General features: G+C 45.1%; 1 protein-coding gene across 1 annotated transcript in view; it reads right to left on the minus strand.

Annotated features, from left to right (window-relative positions):
• The window catches only part of UBASH3B (ubiquitin associated and SH3 domain containing B), a 764,382-nt gene that overhangs the window by 175,818 nt on the left and 567,276 nt on the right, over window positions 1–21,288 (minus strand). Inside the window, exon 10 of the mRNA XM_078681838.1 lies at window positions 13,759–13,851. Within this exon, the coding sequence (XP_078537964.1) occupies window positions 13,759–13,851 (93 nt within the window). The remainder of the gene's footprint in view (window positions 1–13,758; window positions 13,852–21,288) is intronic.

Raw genomic sequence — 21,288 nt, forward strand, 5'->3', positions numbered from 1 at the left:
TATTAAAAGATAATATACATGAATTTTATATCAATGCAATTTCAACATCATTAAAATTCATCGTCAAGGGAAGAAAGTTATACAAAGATAAATTTTAAAAATGTAATTTAAATACACCATTTAAAACAATAAAACATCCCTTTAGACTACTCATCACATACAAATGGCGTAAAATCACCTCCTCACAGGAAATTACAGGACCACAGCTTAACCTTATCACAGGGGAGGTATTCTAGAGTTTAACAAGCAAGTTCCTACGAATATTCCACATAGCGACAGGAACTTAGCTATAGCAGCCACATAGACTGGGTCGGTATCTGTCTTTAAGATCCTGTAAAAGACAAGATAATTCCTAATGCCCATGTTGTTGCATAGTTGGATAATCCAATTCTGCCTAATTCTCTTATATGCCGTACAGAAGAGGATAACATGAATGTCAGTTTCCTCCTCCTTTAGGCATCCAGGGCAAGGACAGGTAGAACCTCCCACCCACCTATCTGTGGTTGCATGTAAAGGTAGAGTTCCATATCTAAATTGGAGGTACTGTTTCTTCGCCAGTGTAGGTTGTATAAGATCTATTACCTATTCAAATTTATAATGAGACTTAATATCCAAGAAGCCATAGGTTAGGCCTGAGGTATTTACAGACCGAAAAACTTTCATTAGATTATGCTCTTTTATCATATTTGCCAGGGTTTTCTTAGAATTGGCTGGGCAAGATACCTCTGGACTAACCCATAGGCTCTCCATGCCAATCTGGGTAGAAGAGTGCCTTACAAAAGATAGCCTAGGAATTCTCCCTGCCCCTAGAGAAGCCATTACCAACTTTAATTCTTCCCGATAGTTAACCAATTCTGGAGTACTCCACAACCTCCGCCAGTAGAGGAGTGGGCGCGAGGCAATGGCATCCGCAATTGACCAAATGTTTAGGGCCAGCCTTAGTGGCACCAATGGCGTGTTCCTTGGAAGAGCCATAATTTGCCTTATAAAATTGTTTTCAGTAATTATTAGATCATTTGATGCTGTGTGCCCCCATAGTTCTGCCCCATATAAGGATGCTGACCTTGCTTGGACCTTGTAAATTTCCAAAGGTGGACTTATGATTTTTAACAGACAGTTTCTTTGAACTTTTAAAATTCCCCCCACGGCCTGTGTTAGTTTTAAATTAGCCTTGGCCTTCTGGGGGCCCCACCCCATTTTATCATTCAGAGATAAACCCAAATAATAAAAAATGGGTACCCTTTCCAGGGGTCTGTCCTCCATCAACGGATGGGGGCAATTGGTCATGCAGGCATTAAAGACCATATACTTAGTCTTATTGATGTTAATCACTAGGTTCCTATTTTTGCAAAACTGGGTGAACTGGTTTAACACCCGCTGCATACCCATAGCTGACTTTGAGAGCAGCAGGGTGTCATCCGCAAACATAGGAGCGGGAAATCTTTGGGAGGCCAGTTTTGGGGAGTCTATATCCTTAATAGCAAGAAGATCTTCTATCAATCCATTAAGGAAGAGAGAGAATAGGGTCGGGGCGAGTACACATCCCTGCCGGACCCCCTTCGCGACCGGAAACGGGGCCGTCAATTGACCATTCTTGCCATATCTTACTCTTGCGAAAGTCCCTTCGTGGAGTCGTTTTAACTGATAGCATAGATATGGTGAAACCCCCATAGCCAGCAATATACTCCATAGCTGGTTTCGGTCCACCATGTCAAATGCTGATTTCAGGTTCCACGAAAGTTAGGTACAGGCTACCCCCTTCCAGAACAACGTGCTTCTAGTAGAGTACCTGGAGCCTAAATAGTTGATCTATTGTTGACGTTCTGGCCCTAAAACCCGCTTGTAGAGTGGTCAAAATGTTGTTGTCACTAATCCAGTCCTGTAATCGTTGTAATAGGAGCCTTGCATACATTTTCTGTGATACATCCATGAGGCTAATAGGCCTGTAATTCGCTAGTTCCAGTGGTTTTAAAAATGGGGATAATCTCGGCCCCCGTCCACGTGCAGGGCACTGATAAACCCTGGAAAATTGCATTAAATAATAATGTAAGGTAGGGTACCCAGACCACCTGTTCATCTCTATAGAGATCGCCAGGAATCTTATCTAAGCCAGGCGCTTTATTGAATTGGAGCTTAGTTAAAGCCATTTGAACCTCTACTATTGTACATGGTGGTGTACACCACGTGGGGTCTGGGGTTAAGAGGCTTGGTGGAAGTTCACTTGCCTCTATTGATGAATTTGAGTACAAATCACTAAAATATACACACCATGCTTCTTCAGAGATATTTAGATTGATGGTAGTCTTACCCTCTGGTTTCCCTGTATGTACTAGGTTCCAGAAGGTCCGCAAATCCTTCGCAGCAAGGGCAGACTTAATGGCCTGCCAACGTTCTACTTTCCACTACAATTTTGCATTAAAACATTTTTTTTTACAGGCATGCCTTGCTTCTGCAACGCATACCCTGTTGCCTTGTTTGAGAGCCGCAAGCAGAGTACGCTTTGCTATCCTGCTGCCCCTGTTATACCAAAGATTTCTGTCACCCAGAGATATGGGCTTAACAGGCCTTGAATTATGGAAAAGGACCTGCAAAGATACCACTAGTTCCTGGTGGAGTTGACCCAAGTCCCCGCCTGCACCGCTCCTAAAAGAGTTTCCTTGGAGACTACTTGCCTTTTCTAGCAACGGGATTATGCTATTATACAGATTTGCCATAATATGCCTAGATTGTTTGATGGTGGCCCATCGTATGCGCCTCCCTCCTTCTACTATTCTAATGTCCCAACTTGGGGAACTTGCATGACCTTGTTCAGCATCTAGCGTACAGAAATCCATCTGGATGACAAGAGGATTGTGGTCACTTTCCGTGCGCTGAGCAGCACTACAATCTAGGACTTTATGCCACAGTTCTGTGCTGACTAAAGAGTAAACAATAACTGATGTGTGGCCTAAACCTCTGTAGGTTGTTTGTCCTGGGTTGTCACCCTGGACCCGCCCGTTACACGCCCTTACAGAAAACAGATGGGTGAGGGAGATCATTTGTAATACAAGTGGGGACCATCCCTTTACTGGGTACATGTTTGGGGGTGGGACTGACCAAATTTCATCTTCTTCAGTAGTGATAGGTGGGACACCATTAAGAGGCTCATAATGGCAATTAAAGTCTCCACCGATCATAAAAGCAACGTCACCTTGAAGTGAATTCAAAAGGGATGTCAAAGAATCCAAAGTTTGGGAGGTTCCAGCGTGCCTTTTTGGTCGAGAGTAGATGTTAATGAGTGCCAATGTTTGAGATTTGTTATGGGTCAGTAGGATACAAGTTATATCAGGACAGTTGGTATCAACTCTTTTCACCGTGAATCCAAGGTGTATTCCTACCCAAATACACAGACCCCCCGAAGGTTTACCTTTTGGGCCCTTAATGGCTGGCTCATAAAATGTAGCATACCCCATTCTATGGATAGGGTTTACAGCCCAAGTCTCCTGGAAAAGGCAGATCCCATTGCGATCAACAAAAGCACACCACTCCAGTAGATCTAACTTAACTGAGAGACCCGCAGTATTCCAAGACAACACTTTAAGACCCCCTTTTGGACCCCCCAGCCCAGTCCCCTTACTTGACCGAGACTCCTGACTCTCAGCTCTACCGTTTTGATTTCTGAGCGTAGATGAGGGAATGAATAGTTCTGTAGTTATATCAGTGGGTAGTATAATTTTATCCACTGGTATCACTAGAGCAACATTGTCAGCGTCTACACCGCTGTCTACCGGGGAAAGTCTTCCTTTATCACTCTTACCTTCTTCTCTAGACATTAGATATTCTTTTACCCCAGTAATCCCTGCTTTATTTTTAAGCCTTTGCTTCTCCAGTGTAGGGGAGACAGGTTTAGGTGGAAACGATAATGGTCAGTCTACCTGATCAAGTATGCTGTACCTATTGCTTACTGGGAAGCCTAGCTGATACTCATTGCCCCACATCCCCCCATTCCCTCTGCATCACCCCTATTCCCATGATTGATTTTCCATTCGCTATAATTTCCCGGGCAAGGACGGGAAGGCATGAGGGATGGTAGCGGATAGAAAGAACTTAACTCTAATGATTGGATTGTCGTATTGGAACTCCTAAATGAACCCCTGCAAACGTGATCAACTACCCTACGGTCATTAAAGTTAATTACAATACAGTCCCCGTCCACATCTTTGTGTCTGTGTCCCACCCAACCCAGTCTTCTAGCAAACAGTATTTGACTTCGCACATTTCTTGGCAATGGTCTATTGTTATTCAGCCAATGGATTGCTTTGTTTTTTAGTTCCATGTACGATTCAGTTCTGTTAGCACCCAATTTAGGAACCCCAGCTAACACAACGACGTAGGGGGCACTTTCCGGAGGTAGATCAATGTTGGGCAAATCAGGCTTGAAGTTACCGTCCTTAGATTGTCTTAAAGCGTCTCTGCCTGGGGTTTTCAACTTTACCACTCCCTGACATCGAAGTTCATCAACAGTGTTGTTGCCGGTGTTGCTTGATACCTCCAATCTGGATTGTTGAGTGGGATTTGCCACGGAATTTGGGGGACAGTTACTGGGATGCGTAGAGATAAATGGTGTATACTCATCAACTACAGTTAATACTTTGGTTGTACTGGGTTGGCCATCAAATTTTCCCTGTGGTCCATACTCTTTTTTGCTAGCCCCTCTATATTCACTAGCCTTTGTTCAATTGATGTCAGTCTTCCTTCTAGGGGCTGTAGTATAGATACTATAAGCATGCTCAGTTTTTCCAACAATGAATCTTCATTTGAGGGAGTTATAGATATAATGTTAGCGTCTGTGTTAGAATCATTCACTAGGGGGTGTTCTTTCCCTATTGCCTCCAGGGTAGAGGTCCCCCTAGAATTGTTGGTTTTAGACTGTTAAGGTTTTCTACCCCGTAGTGGTGCCCCCGTCCGCTTCCTTTTGGGAATTGCTCCTTCATTTTGGGCGCGAAAGACTCAGGAAGTGTTGTAGTCCCTTCTATAACAGTTGGTGTCTTGTCTAGTTCCGGATTGTACAACAGGTGGTCATTCATACCTTCCGGATTTGTCACATTTCTACCCAGCAGATTTAGCCCTCCTGGGGGCCCTACCATAGCCCCCTTTTGTGGAATGTATTCCGGTGTACGGACTTGGGCAAAAGGGCCCAGCGAGGATCTCTTGGAAAGTGCCGGGTCCAAAGAAAGGCGGCGTTCGGTAATGGCGATTTCGTGTTCCAGAACGGAAAGACGCCCGCAAGATAAATTGGTCCAATGTCCCGGCTACATGCCCTACAGTTGTTGGTTTCATACCCCTATGTGCCGCCATTATTCCCCATCAGTACAATATAGAGTCTCCAAATACTTACAGCTTCGAAGGTAGGCGTTAGGGGGTAGGCCCGGTCCGGTCGCCTCCGGGCTACAACGGGCCCGCCCTTGGCTCAGGCTACGCCCGGCACGCGCCCGCGCGCGTACCGCGGAGCGGAAATGGCGAGGTTGATTTATGCAGGCAAGCAGGCTCAGGTGAGGGCGGGTGCTGCGGGCTGCCTCCTGGGACTACGAGTCCCTCGCTCGTGCTTCACTGGCAAAGGAATCCAAAGTGCTGCCTGGACGCTACGGCTCCCGCAAAGCGGGAGCGGCGAGGTTGATTTATGCAAGCAGGCTCAGGTGAGGGCGGGTGCTGCCGGCTGCCTCCTGGGACTACGAGTCCCTCGCTCGTGCTTCACTGGCAAAGCAATCCAAAAGTGCTGCCTGGACGCTGCGGCTCCCGCGAAGCGGGAGCGGCTAGGTTGATTTATGCAAGCAGGCAAGCAGGCTCAGGTGAGGGCGGGTGCTGCGGGCTGCCTCCTGGGACTATGAGTCCCTCGCTCGTGCTTCACTGGCAAAGGAATCCAAAGTGCTGCCTGGACGCTGCGGCTCCCCAAAACATACACAACAGTTCATTTATGGGAAATTTCCATTCAAGGCAACCTCACTATACATAAAGTGCTCTACATGATCATAGCCTTTCTGTGATATACCACTTTTTTCAGGAAGACTGTGGTTGTTGCAACACCTCTTTCGTTATCCAAGTATTGTATGCATAACAGAGCCGGACGACATTGGCGCAGACCCATCTGTCTCAATAAAGGCATTAAGATCCTGCGCCTAATAAATGTATAGAATCTGCTAAATAAGAAAACGTGCATAGTACTTTGGGGCGACACATCATCACAGGGACAAGGCTGCAACTCACGCGACCAGTCATTTGCGGTTGGGAAGCTAACCAATCTATGGAAGATTCCCAACCTGAAGCGAGATAATAAAAATCTATCGTAGTTACCAGGAACACAAACCAAATAGGGTTGAATATTAAAAGTAGTTAATAACAATTGATGTTGCAGGACAGTTGGTTTTAGGACCTCCGTTGTTGTTCTTACAGTATCTAACAGAGTCAGGCCCTCTTTTCTCAAATCTTTTCTAGAAATGGCTGAGATGGTGAGAGGACTTAAAAAGTATTCAGGTTTGCCAAGGTCCTTGAAAAACCTAAACACATAACTCAGCCATGGGATCCTCATTACTCCTTCCAATTTCAAAATATCTGACACAATATCCCTATTCAGCTTGGTTTCTTCTTTGGTCCACAGCCTGTGCCATAAAAGTACAGGCTCAAGCTTAATCAAGTCGGATATAAATGGAAGGCCTAATTCTGCGTGGCAGATATAACTTGAGGTACTATTTGGTACAGCTAATATATATTTCAGGAAAGAGTTTTCAGCTACCTGAATGGGAGTCGGATCTGCAAAACCCCAAACCCCACTCCCATACATAGCAGCAGATACATATTTGGCTTTGTAGATCTTGATTAACTCAACAGGAGGTCTTGTACCCAGCTTTTTGACAAAAGACTTAAGGGCAGCAGTAGAACGTACCATCGCCAATTTCTTAGCTGCTACTGCTTGAGCCCATGACTCATTCTGAGCAAATAAAATACCTAAATATGAAAATTGCTTGGATGCCTCAAGCTTCTGTCCTGCAATAAAAATGGACCTTTTGGTCTTAAAATTCATACCACAGCGCATGATGAATGTTTTAGATGAGTTTACCCTTAACCCCAGATCTTTCATGAAAAGGGTAAAACTATCCACCACGCGCTGAAGACCCACTTGGGTGCGAGACATTAACACAGCATCGTCTGCGTACAAAAGGGCCGGAATTGGACGGCCTGCTACATATGGGGAATCTAAACTATCTCTGCACAGGACTCCCTCCAAACCATTTATATACAAGTTAAAAAGGAATGGAGCCAGTACACAACCCTGCCTGACACACTGATTGGGATTTTGGCCGTGCGTTCCCCCTTCAGGCCATAACGGACGCGAGCTGATGGTCACTATAAAAACGTTTAAGAAAATAAATAATATTTTCATCAACCCCTAATTGTCCTAGTAAAGTCCTCAGTTTAGAATAATTCATACAATCAAATGCAGCTGAGAGGTCCACAAAGGCCAAGAATAAGTTCCCTTTCTTGGCCCTTGTGTACTTTCCCACCAGCATTAGAAGGTTTAAGCCCTGCTCTACTGTTCCCAGGCCAGACCGGAAACCATATTTCAAGTCTGATAAAATAGAATTATCATCGGCCCAGTTCAAAAGACGGTCCAAAATTATCCGTCCAGCTAACTTTGTGAAAGAATCCAACAAGGAGATAGGTCTATAACATCCCGGATCGTGTCTATCCCCTTTTTTGAAGATAGGCACGATTATGGACTCCACCCAGGTAGACAAGAAACCTGTGGTACAGCTTGCATTAAGCACCTGGACCAGAAGTGGAGCCCGCAGAGGTATAATAGCCTTAAAAATATCTATGGGGACACCGTCCGGGCCAGGAGCCTTGCCACCCTGACTGGCGTGAAGAGCTTTTTCAACCTCATCCAAGGTAAACGCCAAATTCCTTGAACTGGAGTAGGAAGTAGGTGTGCAGAGGGAAGATGATATTTCCTCTCCCTCGTATACCTGGTCAAAATCCCCAATCCAGTCTGCCTCTGGGATCGCTATCTCTATTTTAGGACCGGTCTCTTCCACTAAGAAGGGGTTTCTAATAATCTTCCAGAAGCCGGCACTATCATTATTTACCGAAGCTACGTGCAAGGCTTCCCATGCCTCTGCTTTTAACGTATTCTTCCTGTCTTAACAGCTAACTTATATTCTTTCCTAAGTCTCCTCACCTCCGTAATACTTCTTGTTTTTTTTGCAGTTCCTTCTTTAGGAGGGCATAGGCTTTAGTACACTTACAATTAAACCATCCTCCCTGATCTCTATTATTTTTACTCTGTCTCATGAGAGAATTCCTTATTACATTTGTGATGGTTAAAAAGGATGCAAGGAGCGTTTCAGGGGAGGAGTCTTCACCCAAGCATATCGCAAGCTCTGGTTTACATTTGCCAATTACTAAATTAAGTATTTCTGTTTGGTCTACCATGGCCCATCGTAACGAGTACCCATTTGTTCTACCAATAGATACGTTTTCTAGAACTCTTGCTTTTTCAATGTTACTCTTTAAAATGTTCTTCATGGGAAATAAGATGGCCACACAGATCGGGAAGTGATCACTTAGTGCGTTGTCTGAGACTTTAAAAGAATTAATTCTATGGACATGATTGTAAGTTACGAGAACATAATCAATCGTAGAGCAGCAGCCCCTACCATTAAATGTTAGAGGTAAGGAAGATGGCAATGCACATAATTCATTAGCAAATCCAAGATCTAAATTACTCAGCACTTCATTTAATTGTTCGCCCAAAGGGGTGTGAGTGAAATGGGATTGACACAGGCCCTCTTCCCATGCCACTCCGCATCTATTATCTTCCGCCATACTACATAAAGTACAGTTGAAATCTCCTGCCAAGAGGACCATCATATCTTTCCTGTTGCTTGCAACCTGGGAGGACAATACTTTAGACATGTTATTAACAACATTTGATACTTCACCCTGGGGAATATTATTATAAAAATTAACCAGGGCAATTGAAGTGTCAGAGTCCAATAGAAGTACCAAACTGAAAATAAGTATCTTTGATGGACTCTAAAACCCCTTTTAGAAAGTTAAACACTCAGCCCTCCCTTGGTTCTCCCGTGCACGACCTCAACAGCCGGAGTATGATAGGTCTTATACCCATTGAAATGGACTGCTTCCTTACTCAAAGTTTCCTGAAGACAAATCAGGTCTTGGGACTGAATAAAGTCCTGCCAAAGCGGGATATCAATTTTTGATTTGATTCCAGCAATATTCCAAGATGTAAAATGACATGACGGGATTACAACAGAGGTTAAAACAAGAGATGGGGGCCTAAGACCTTCCAACGAGGACCTAGTCCCATTAGGGTGCACTAACTCAGGACCAACCTCCAAGGCCACCATCCCCTCATTAGTAACCTCCATCCCTGGAGTACTGGTATTCTCTGTCCGCTCATTCATAATGTCCCCCTGATTAGGCATAGAGTTGTGGTAGACTACTCCAACAGATACATTGGCGAGGTTCTCCGTTTGCAGTCAGTCATTACTCTCTAGACCACTTAAAGTCTCAAAGGGATTTGAAATCGGGACACAGTATCTTGCTTGATTAGGACCCAAATGATTTCCTGCTAAGCGGTGGGGACCTGGAAACCTTCCAAAATGCTTGGGACGATAAAAGAAACCCAAGGGTAGAATGTTGATAAACTCAGTGTTAACTGCCCCGTTAAAACCCCCCTCAATAATGTTTCCTACCAGATGTGTAGATCTAAATGTTAAGATTACACAATCTCCGTTCAGAGATTTAGTAGATGTACCTACCCAGCTCACTCTTCTAGCCATTTTAAATTCGGAAAACAGTACGTTTTTAAATCCAGTCCTGGAGGTTAAAAAATGAAGGGATTTGTTCCTCAGTGTCGACCAGTGTTCAAAAACATTGGGGGGTAAAACTGGAACATTAGCTAACACAACCGTGTATGGTGTAGCTTCTGGGAGTAGATTTAGAATAGGTAAGGGTTTGGCTACATTGTCCCTTTGGCCATACTGATCTCTTCCTGAATCACAGTTGGTATTACCATTATCATTACTTCCCTGGTTTAGGCCTGTTTGATCTGCCACACTGTTTACAATGTTACCCCCTGGAATTATGGGTCCTGATCTGTTATTCGCCTCCCTATTTTTATGTTGTATTGGATTGGTCATGTCCATAGGTAGTCCTTTAGGATTTCCTCTTACGTCGGCTGGGGGTGAATGCGCTAGTGTCTTGGTGTGAGCTGTCTGAATGGATTGGAGCATGTTAGTCATCTTTTCCTCTATATTAACTACCCGGGTTTCAATGGTGGTGATTTTTAAACAAATATGCCCTAGGAGTGTTGATAACAAAGTCTCCATTCTTTCCCCAAAATTTCGTCACCCTCTGACTTATCCAAACTAGTTTGGGCGACAGCACTATCTATCTGGCCTTTGCCCTTTTTCCCTTTCCGTCCAATGGGATTTACAGCAACTTTACGTTGGTTAAGGCTACCCTTCCCTTTGGATTTATTTACAGGCAGTTCTTCTTTAGTAGTATGATTTTGTTTGCATTTCGCTTTTTGCCCTCAAGTTGTTACATGCGGGCTTACATTATTCGGCCTGGGCAATAGTACAGGATCAGGACTTAAAGGGAGATCACCCCCCACCTGCCCTGAAGAACCATCAATTAAGAAGGGGGACTCAAAAATTGCATTCGATGGCAACATTGTAGGTGTTAGGGAGAGTCTACTGGGCAAGGGAGATGGTTAAAGGGACAGATTATGCTGTATGGGGACAATCTCATGATGCTGGGCGCATGGCGCCCACTAAAAGATGACACTAGCATTGAATCAAAAGAATTTACCATTGCCAAAGATGCATTCACGGATGGCAAGGGAAGGAGCATACCAGTTGGGAGTGAAAGACGCCTCTCTGTCTTCTCTATGGCCGATGCAACCACCCCTATAGTTTTTGCAACATTTTATCTATAGCTGTTAAGCTTGGGAGAGGAGTGGTTGAGGCTACTTTTTGCCTGGTAAGAGGGCGAGGCTGTGGAGGCATATTTTTACCCATATTCCTCAACACAGAACTCTTTAGGTATCTGGGTTAACAGCGACTCAATATGTCAATCCCAACAACAATAAAATATACAATTAATAACAAAATCGATAAGTCACTAAACAGTGTGATGGACCCAAACCAAAAGTTCAAATGTCCATATGAAGTGTCACTTTAGCAACAAACTTTATTTTTAGTGAATTAAAGTTACCACCAGTTAGTAGACCACAACAATCGGTGTCCATCCATCCAACCAAGGTGGGTGGCCCAGCCCGGCCTCTTCCGGCCTCGGACGGCCGCAGACGGCCCCGCCCTTGTCCCGGGCTTCTCCCGCGTGCATCCCACGACGCGTGGGCTCCCAGGGTTTTTTATGTTCCACCGGGCGCACAATGATCGTCAGCGGCGTCCAGCCGCAAAGGCTCGTGGGGGATGTAGTCCCCCCCTCTCGGCGGCCGCGCTGTGATGTCCAGTGGCTGCGGCAGCGGGGGGAGACCAGCACCAATGGCAAGAGGCTTGTGGCGGCAGGCGGTGGCAGCAGTCCCAGTAAGATTGTGGCCCAGAAGGTTTTCCAAATTGAATAAAAGAGCTCCCGCTCCCCAGGGGCTCTCAGGGGTTTTTATGCGCCACCGGGCGCACAATGGTCGTCAGCGGCATCCAGCCGCAAAGGCTCGTGGGGGATGTAGTCCCCCCTCTCGGCGGCCGCGCTGCGAGATTCAAGTTGGCTGTAAAAATCTGTTCTTTGTGCTGGTATTTTCTGGAGCATGATGATGAAAGGCTGGAAGGGCAGTGTGAGTAATTATGTGAGCAAGTGTTTGTGGGTGAAAATCTGCTCTTTGATGGTCCCAGAGGACCAAAGACTGGGTGAGGTGAGTGAATGTCCACAAGAGAGATTTTATTTATTTATTTATTTATTTTGAAAGTTTTATATAGCGCGAACAAGATCTTTGCAGATATCAGAGCGCTTTACAAGTACAAGGGGGTGATAGAGTAGTAGTTGAGGTAGTTAGGTACAAGGTGCATAGTTACATAGGTAGGTCAAAATACAAGATGTAGGTCGCAGGTGAGGTAGTGTCGGTACAAGGAGCATAGTCAAACAGTTGCGCCAATAGTATAAAAGTACAAAAATAAGGAGCATATACTTGTTTAAGCGTGCTTAAAATGCTTTTGGAGATAGCATAAAGGCATAGTTGAGGTAGGTGTGTGCAGGGTGTATAGTCACACAGGTGCATCAGTAGTACAAGATTAGGGATAGTTGAGGTGGTGTAGGTAGAGTGTGCAAAGTCAAACAGGTGCGTCAACAATATAAAAATATACAAAGAGGTAACAAATACAATCAAATAAGTCGATAATACAAGTAATACAAATAGACCAAGGGGTCAGGCAGGTAATACAGAGCGGATTCATGAGAAATACAGAATAATAGATCATGTGTATTTAGCCATGAGGATCGCTTTTACTTCTTTCTTAAAAAGTTTGTTGGAGGAGATGAGCCTGGTTTCACTAGGGAGTGAGTTCCAGATCCTGGGTGCCATTCCTGAAAAGGAGCGTTTATAGGTTTTTTCCTTCCGAAATCTTAATCTTTGCACTAGCCTTTACTGGATTATAGATGAACAAGGAATGCTGGAATTGAGAGATAAAGTGAGTGCTATGTGTCAGTGGCAGGGTATTCATGAAAAGTACAGCATCATCAGGAGCGTAGCTTCAGGTGGGGGTTTGAGGTATGACACCCACCCCCGAAATAAATACATTCTTGGCTTGGTAATTGGGTCTGCGGGCCATGTGTCGGGTTTGCATTTTCAGTTCCTTTTCTTGTCCTCCTGACTTCACTAACAGGTTTGTACTTGTTTATTTTTGGACCAAAAACCTAAATATATTTAGGCCTAGATTTACAAAGATTTTGTGTCGAGTTGTGTCACTTTTTGATGCAGCCCGACACAAAATCCTTTTTGGTATTTTCAAAGCCACACAAATGTTGATTTGTATGGCTTTGTAAGAAAAAGTAATGCAATGAAGCGTTATGCAATGCCTCGCATTACTTTGCGTCCAGTAGGCATTCCATGGGTGGCGCATGGGCATTCCTGTACATTTACCTATGGATTTAGATGCAAGCCTATATTTACTTTTATGTATCCCACTTTTCTTATTTAGCATAGTAAATATGGGTACATTATTTTCTCTAATGTGGTGGTCGGCTCTAGTATTTGATTGCTGTGCCACTCCTTTCTCTTGCTGTTCGGGCTTTATACATATAATTACAGACTGGTTGTTTCTTCAATCTTAACACTTTTGGCTTTGGGATCTTTTCATTTACATATGAGGTGTTCTGTTGCAGGGCCTCTATTATTGTGAAGGGGCGATCAGTGCACACTTGATTACGTATGGTATTATTATTTCAGATTTCTCATGTTTTTTTTGTGTCTTTTAAATGTCTTTTTACAAGTGTGGCTTGTTGCATATATGATGTACAATCCACGTTTTCCTTTTACTGATGTGAGTCTTGTATAATCCATAGCCCTGAAGAAGTTCATTCATATGCACAAAACGAATTGGCTGTTCTTAGGCTGTTTTTTGTGAAATTGAATACAATAAAGAATTGTTTTTTACATATACGTCTGTGGACTTTTCACTTAATGTATGCACCATCCCATATTACTGACCAGAGAAAATGTCATACTTTTCACTTTTATCTTACCTTTTAGTATGTGATGAGCAGTTTGAACACAGCGCAGCGATGGAGAACAGTATACATAGTCAATAATCGTGCTACTCTCAAGTAAGGCCTCGCCTGTGGAGACAGAAAGGAAAGTTAACAGAGGTAACCATTGGTTTTTTGATACTATAAGAAGCAATAAACTTTATTTTGGCCACTAGGACCATAAAAGTACGCATAAAAAGAATTACAATACCAATATTATAAAACATACAGAGATATACATATAATAACATTTGTGACACTAAACTTTCCTTTAGAATAGTATTTAAAAGATGATACTAACAGTATTATTAAAAACTAACTTAAAGCTACTGAGTGCCGACTACAATCAAGTGAAATGTCAACACCATTGGGAAGAAGATAGAATCTTTCTGCGTAATATCCAGATAGCTCCACGAAACTTAGCAACTGGGACAGCAGATAAGCCAGTATCCGACCTCACGATACGCAGATCAGCTAAGTGACTGTGCTGCCCTAATTGCCTACTAAGAGGAGCTATGCAGTGTCTTCGAGGTGGGAGATACTCGGGGCAGACAAAAAGGATATGGGATACATTTTCGATCATAGTAGGGCAGCGGGGGCAGGAGTCTAAAGCCCCTGCAGTCCAGTGCTTTGTGAAAGCCCTCAGCGGGAGAGTCCCTTCTCTAAATTGGAAATACAGCTTTCTGTCACTTGGGACAATCCTTTGATCCCAATATGCCTCATATCCTATCTGATCCTTGATATACAGAAACTCTCTTGATGTTCTAGGGAAATCTATTCTGTATTGGTCTTTGCCCTCTATTGCCGTCCAGTAAAGCATTTTCAGGGCCAATTCAGATGAGAAAGTAGTAGTGCCTGGGTTCTCCCAAAGCTCAGGAGCCCCAATATATTGTAGCAACTCCTTGGTATGCAAAAGCCAAGGGATTTTAACAGAATGGGTGGCGGATATGCCATCCTGTATGGCCGAGGTATAATCTGCAAGTTTTGGTGTGGATCAGAGTCGTCTCAGGAATAGCAAGGGGAGAAGTCTAGCTTTGTCATGTATACTTCAAACACCCAAATCCGAAAAAAGTGGACCAGAGGAGTACTGACGGGGGAGATGCTAGTTTGCGATATAATTTATTTTCAGTACTGATTAGTGCATCAATGTTTGCATGTCCCCACAGCTCAGCCCCACAGAGCACAGACCCCAAGAACCTTGACTCATATAACTGGAGAGCAGGCCTCATAGGCTTCGTAATAGAGGCATTGTACTCTTTATGAACTGCCCCCAATAGTTGTTTGAGTTATAAAAACAGATTTTGTCATGTGGGGCTTCCAGGACATACTATTACTAAAGATGATACCCAATAAACATGAAAGTGTGTGCTATTTCCAAAAGTCCTCCAAACCCCCTAATTCTATTCCCTTTTTCAAATCTTTGTGGGGGTTAAATGTCATCTGCTTAGTTTTAGTCATATTGATCTCCAAGCCCCTGTCTGAACAAAATTCTCCAAAGGCCATCAGAAGTTTCGGAAGGCAACTTGGGGTCTTGGATACCAATAGAGTGTCATCTGCAAATAGTAATATAGGAATTTTTACTTTGGCCAAGGAAGGTGCATTAACATCAAGTTTAGTCAGGGTGGAGACAATATCGTTAATATGAAGTGAAAAAGGTGCAGGAGCCAAAAGACAGCCCTCTCTCACTCCCCTGGAGACACAAGTTTTTTCCTGTCAAATCATTCTGCCTTCCCCATCTTACACATGCAACATTATTCTTGTGAAGTTGGGCTACTAGTGCCAGTAAGTGCAAGGGCATTTTCATTTTGGGCAGTATCTTCCAAAGCCTAGGTCGCAGATCCAGGTCGAAAGCTGGCTGTAAATCTACAAAGGCAACATATATGTTGCCCTTGTTGATTACAATGGTATGCCAGTAAAGCATTAGAAACCTCAAAGTCTGGTCTATTGTGAAGGTTTTATAGCGAAACCCAGCCTAGTAGGGACTAAGGGAGGACATACTGGATAACCAGCCTGGATCTTCTCAAGTACACAGCGGTGCAAAGATTTTATGTATACAATCTATCAGAATTATCGGTCTGTAGTTGCCAGGTGTAGATCGGTCCCCATTTTTGTATACTGGGATCCCAGTTGGGCCTCTCCATGTTTAAGGAATAGGGCCTCCTGCCGTTATCACGTTTGCAATAAACAAAATGTAAGGTACCTAAATATCCTTATCCAATAGAAAGACATCAGCTGGAACCACAATGCGGCACATTCCCCTCAATTTCAATTCAATTCAATTCAGTGATTTATATAGCGCGCTACATACCCGGAGGGTCTCAAGGCGCTTGGAGAAGGGTGGGGAGCTACTTGTCGAATATCCAGGTTTTAAGTTGCTTTCTGAATGCTAGGTGGTTCTGAGTGAGGCGAAGGTGAGTGGGGAGTGAGTTCCAGGTTTTAGCCGCCAGGTAGGAGAAGGATCTTCCTCCCATGGTGGTTCTGTTGATGCGAGGTACAGCAGCAAGGGCTAGGTGGGAGGAGCGTAGCTGGCGGGAGGGGGTGTAGAAGGAAAGTCGTGTGTTGAGGCATTCGGGTCCAAGTTCGTAAAGTGCTTTGTGTGCGTGGGTTAGAAGGTGGAATGTTATCCTTTTATTGATGGGGAGCCAGTGGAGGTTTTTCAGGTGTCCAGAAATGTGATGTTTACGCGGAATGTCTAGAATGAGTCTGGCTGATGCGTTCTGGATGCGTTGGAGTTTTTTCTGAAGTTTTGCGGTGGTACCGGCGTATAGGGTGTTTCCATAGTCCAGGCGGCTTGTAACCAGTGCGTGGGTGACCGTTTTTCTAGTTTCAGTGGGGATCCAGCAAAATGTTTTTTTGAGCATGCGAAGAATGTTGAAGCAAGACGATGAAACAGCGTTGACTTGTCTGGTCATCGAGAGTGAAGAGTCCAGAATGATGCCCAGGTTCCGTGCATGGTCCGTTGGGATGGGAGCTTTTCCAAGGGATTCTGGCCACCACGAGTCGTCCCAGGCGGAGGGGGAGGTACCTAAGAGAAGGACTTCTGTTTTGTCGGAATTCAGTTTCAGATGGCTGTGCTTCATCCATTCGGCTACTTCTCTCATTCCTTTATGTAGGTTTGTTTTGGCGGTGTTAGGGTCTTTGGTGAGTGAGAGGATCAGTTGAGTGTCATCAGCGTAGGAGATGATGTTGAGGTTGTGTTGGCGTGCGATGGTCGCGAGGGGGCCCATGTATACGTTGAAGAGGGTGGGGCTGAGTGAAGATCCTTGTGGCACGCCGCAAATGACTTCAGTGGCTTCTGATATGAATGGTGGGAGGCGGACTCTCTGAGTTCTTCCGGCAAGGAAAGAAGTGATCCATTCCAGTGCTTTTCCTTGGATTCCGATGTTTCTAAGTCGTTGTAGTAGGGTGTTATGACAGACTGTGTCGAAGGCTGCGGAGAGGTCGAGGAGGATGAGGGCGACTGTGTCTCCATTGTCCAGTAGAGTTCGAATGTCGTCTGTTGCTGCGATGAGTGCGGTCTCAGTGCTGTGTTTGGCTCGGAAGCCGGACTGTGAGGAGTCGAGGGATTTGTTGGTTTCGAGGAAGGCGGCGAGCTGGTTGTTGACAGCTTTCTCGATGACTTTGGCCGGGAATGGTAGGAGCGAGATGGGGCGGTAGTTTTTGAGTTCGGTGGGGTCAGCTGTGGGTTTTTTCAGAAGGGCGCTGAGTTCGGCGTGTTTCCAGCTATCTGGGAAGGTGGCGGAGGTGAGGGAGCAGTTGATGACATCTCGGAGGTGGGGTGCGATGATGGAATCTGCTTTGTTGAAGATGTGGTGAGGGCATGGGTCAGAGGGGGATCCTGAGTGGATGGAGTTCATGAGGCGGATGGTATCATCCGTGGAGATTGCGTTCCAGTCAAGAAGGATGTTCAAGGGGGGTGAAGGTGTGGTAGAAGGTTGGGTGGATTGGTCTCCGGGTTGGTTGTTGAAGCTGTTGTGGATGTCTGCGATTTTGTCGTGGAAGAACGAAGCTAGAGAGTTGCAGAGGTCTTGAGAGGGAGTGATGTCGTTGGAGTTGGCAGTGGGGTTGGTGAATTCTTTAACGATGTTGAATAATTCCTTGCTGTTGTGGGCGTTGTTGTCAAGTCGGTCTTTGAAAGCGGCTTTCTTGGCAGTTCGGATCAGTTGGTGGTGTATGCGGGTGGCGTTTTTGAAGGCGTCTCTGGTGCTGGTGTTTGGGTTTTTTTTCCAGGCCTTCTCAAGGGAGCGACAGAGTTTCTTGGATTTTTTAAGATCATCGTTGAGCCAGGGGGCGTTTCTGTTGCCTTGTTTGCTTTGACGTTTTTTCAGGGGTGCTAGGTTGTCGGCGCAGTTGGTTAGCCATTGAGTGAGGTTGGTGGCTGCTTGGTTGGCGTTCGATGAGTGGGCAGGGGGGTTTTGAAGAAGCGATGAGGAGATCTGGTCGATGGTGATTTTGTTCCAGTTTCTTCGCAGAGTGTGTTGAGGATGGTTGTGGGATGTGGTCTTTTTGTAGATAAAGTGAACGCAGCTGTGGTCCGTCCAATGGAGAGCTGTGGTGTGACTGAAGGAGATATGTCTGCTGGAGGTGAAGATAGGGTCGAGTGTGTGACCTGCAAGGTGAGTGGGGGTATTAACAAGTTGTTTGAGTCCGAGGTTGGCGAGATTTTCCAGAAGGGCGGTGGTGTTGCTGTCGTTACTTTTTTCCAGATGAAAATTGAGGTCTCCCAATAGGATGTAGTCCTCGGAGGGGAGGGCGTGTGGGGTGATGAAGTCAGTGATGTCTTCGCTGAATTGTGCCCGGGGTCCTGGTGGCCTGTAGAGGAGGGTGCCTCTGAGTGTGGTATTGGGGTCGGTGTGGATCTGGAAGTGAAGGTGTTCGGCGGTAGCGAGGTTGACGTCTGAGCTGGTTGAGATTCGGATGGAATTCTTGTGGACAATAGCGATGCCTCCTCCAGTTTGCTTGTTGCGGTCTTTTCGGATGATCTTGTAGCCTTCCGGGATGGCAATGGTGATGTCTGGGGCTGAGGAGGCGTTCATCCATGTTTCCGTTAGGAAGGCGACGTCCGGTGAGATGGTGTCTAGGAGATTCCAGAGCTCGATGGCGTGTTTGTGGACCGAGCGGGTGTTGAGCAGGATGCATTTTAGGTGGTTGGTGTCAGGTCTTTGTTTGGTGTTAGCGGATGTGGAGTTGGTCTTGGTGCCGTCAAACTTGCAGGAGTTGCACGTGAAGGGGCCATGGGTGAGTCCGGGGGCGGCTTGATCGCAGTTGGGGAGTCGGCCGGGGTTGAGGGCTAGGAGGGTGGAGGCGGCGTAAGTAATGCGGGTGGGGTGGGATGGACGGGAGCCAGGGGGTCTGGCGCTGGGCGCGGGCTTGGCGCGGACGGGCATAGACGGGCTTACCTTTGGCGCACCTTCGGCGCGACTGGGGCGCGACCGCTGCGCGTGGACGCTGCGCGTCAGAAGCTCTACCATAAGTAGTTAGTGGAGGGGGCGGGCGAGGGGTGGTCAGCTGGGAGGCGGGATGCGGGGTGGAGCAGCAGGCTGGGACAATAACAACAACAACAAGATGGCAGCCAAAGCGGAAGCAGGGACGACGGGGTTGGGGTGGGCAGAGTCGCCGGTCTACTCAGGCTGAAGTGGTCTGGTCTAAATACACACAAGACAGCAAAAATGCAACTGGCAACTACCTCACTGTGGTAAGTAGAGATTTGACCACGTCTGCTAGATCAAACATAGCTTTCGGAAGGACAGAACGAGTCCCGGGACGATCAGAGTGGGGGCCTGATTCAAGAGATTGTCTGTGCTAATAGCGTCATAAAGAATGCCAAAGTGCTCAACCTATAAGGAGGGGGCAACGTTATTTGTCACATCACATGCAATGGGACAATCCCTACGAGCTGCTACCTCCCACAATACTATAACATCTCTTACGACACAAGTTTCATCAAGAGCTGTGCATCTATGATCTTCCCAATGCTTCTTAGCTTTAACCACTACTGCCTTATAGGCCCTATAGGCTAGAGGTATAGTAAGCAAATCTCTGTCTTTAATAGCACTCTCAAAGAGTTGCAGCATTTGGTGTCATACCATAAAATCTGCTTAGGAGGGTCTTTTATAAAAACATGTTGGGACAATAAAAAGTCCCAATATATAACGATTGAATAAAGAGTATGGGTTGAAATTAAAATATCACTTGAATCGAGGTGCCCTTCCTCGGTCTTATTCATAGTTTCACTAAAATCAACTATCAAAGCAGAGAGGATGTCAGGTCTATTAAGTACTGGTCTAACATCCCTAGTAAAAAGTTAGGGGGTGTGTCAGAGGGAATAGTAGAATAGAAATCCGTCATAGACAGTACTAAAAGATTATGGTCACTTTAAGTTGTTTGTAACACACACGTCATTGACCTGAGCCCTAACCTTGTGTTGATCAATATATAATCTATCCGACTGGTATGGAAAGGTTTATTATAGGTGTGGGCACACAGCTGGCCAGATTTAGTACGGCCATTCACAGCCCTAAGCCCATACTCGCACTTGCGCTTGGATCTGCATGGGGGTCTGGGTCCACTTGCTAATGGGAGAGATGGCCAACAATAGAATTGACCAAATTGTCTTCCTGACTGACCACTTGCACCCCATGAATGTTGAGCAGTTCAAAGGTGGAATTAAAATCACTTGCTACTATAAGATGTTGGTTACAGGAAAATTGATCAAATAAACCCTCTAGTTCTTGAATTGTTGTAGAGTGGGCCTCTCCTCTGATCCCTCTTGCATAGATGCTGATAAGTGTAATGTTCGGCTTTTTAGTTTTTCATTGCATGCTGGGATCAAAATCAGTAGAAACATGAGATTTGATATCTGCAGAGATGTACAGTGTTAATCCTCAAAGTGCGTGTGCATGCCACATTTTCAGAATATCCACATGGGATGAATTTACATTCAATTCATCTGGATGGCAATCATTTTCATAGTCATTGGTTATCATGAAATTCTTGCAACGCACCATCCCCTGTGAGACAACTTTGAACACCCCTGGCATATAGCTTCAAAAGAGACTGCCTCGTTATAGGCATCAGGAGTTAAATACTGTTGGTGTATAATGTACTGTACAACGAACACAAAGTAAGTTGAAGTAGCCACGCACAACGTTAATATTTTTGTAAATGTAATCATAAAGTGCAGCACTCTCGCACAGTTCTGGCGTTCAGAAGCGCAACAGTAAAAATCAGTGATTAAAATATAATAAAGATGGCTAACATGCATTTTACAAGGAACTAACAAATGAGTAACATTTTGAAAAGTCACGCCATTTCAAGTAGACCTAGAACCAACCATGCTCATATGAGTTATTTCCACCCACAATGTTGCTGCAAATTAATGCTACATCACAACTCTTCATCAGTCAAATTTCAATGTCACCCCCGCCAATTCAAATGTGCACAAATGAAGACGCATTCCATAGAACTATTTAGTATACCTTCCCACAATACTCAATGACCCGTATATAATCACTTAAGCTCACGTTT

Source organism: Lissotriton helveticus, chromosome 3_1, assembly GCF_964261635.1.
Source record: "Lissotriton helveticus chromosome 3_1, aLisHel1.1, whole genome shotgun sequence".
NCBI lineage: Eukaryota > Metazoa > Chordata > Amphibia > Caudata > Salamandridae > Lissotriton > Lissotriton helveticus.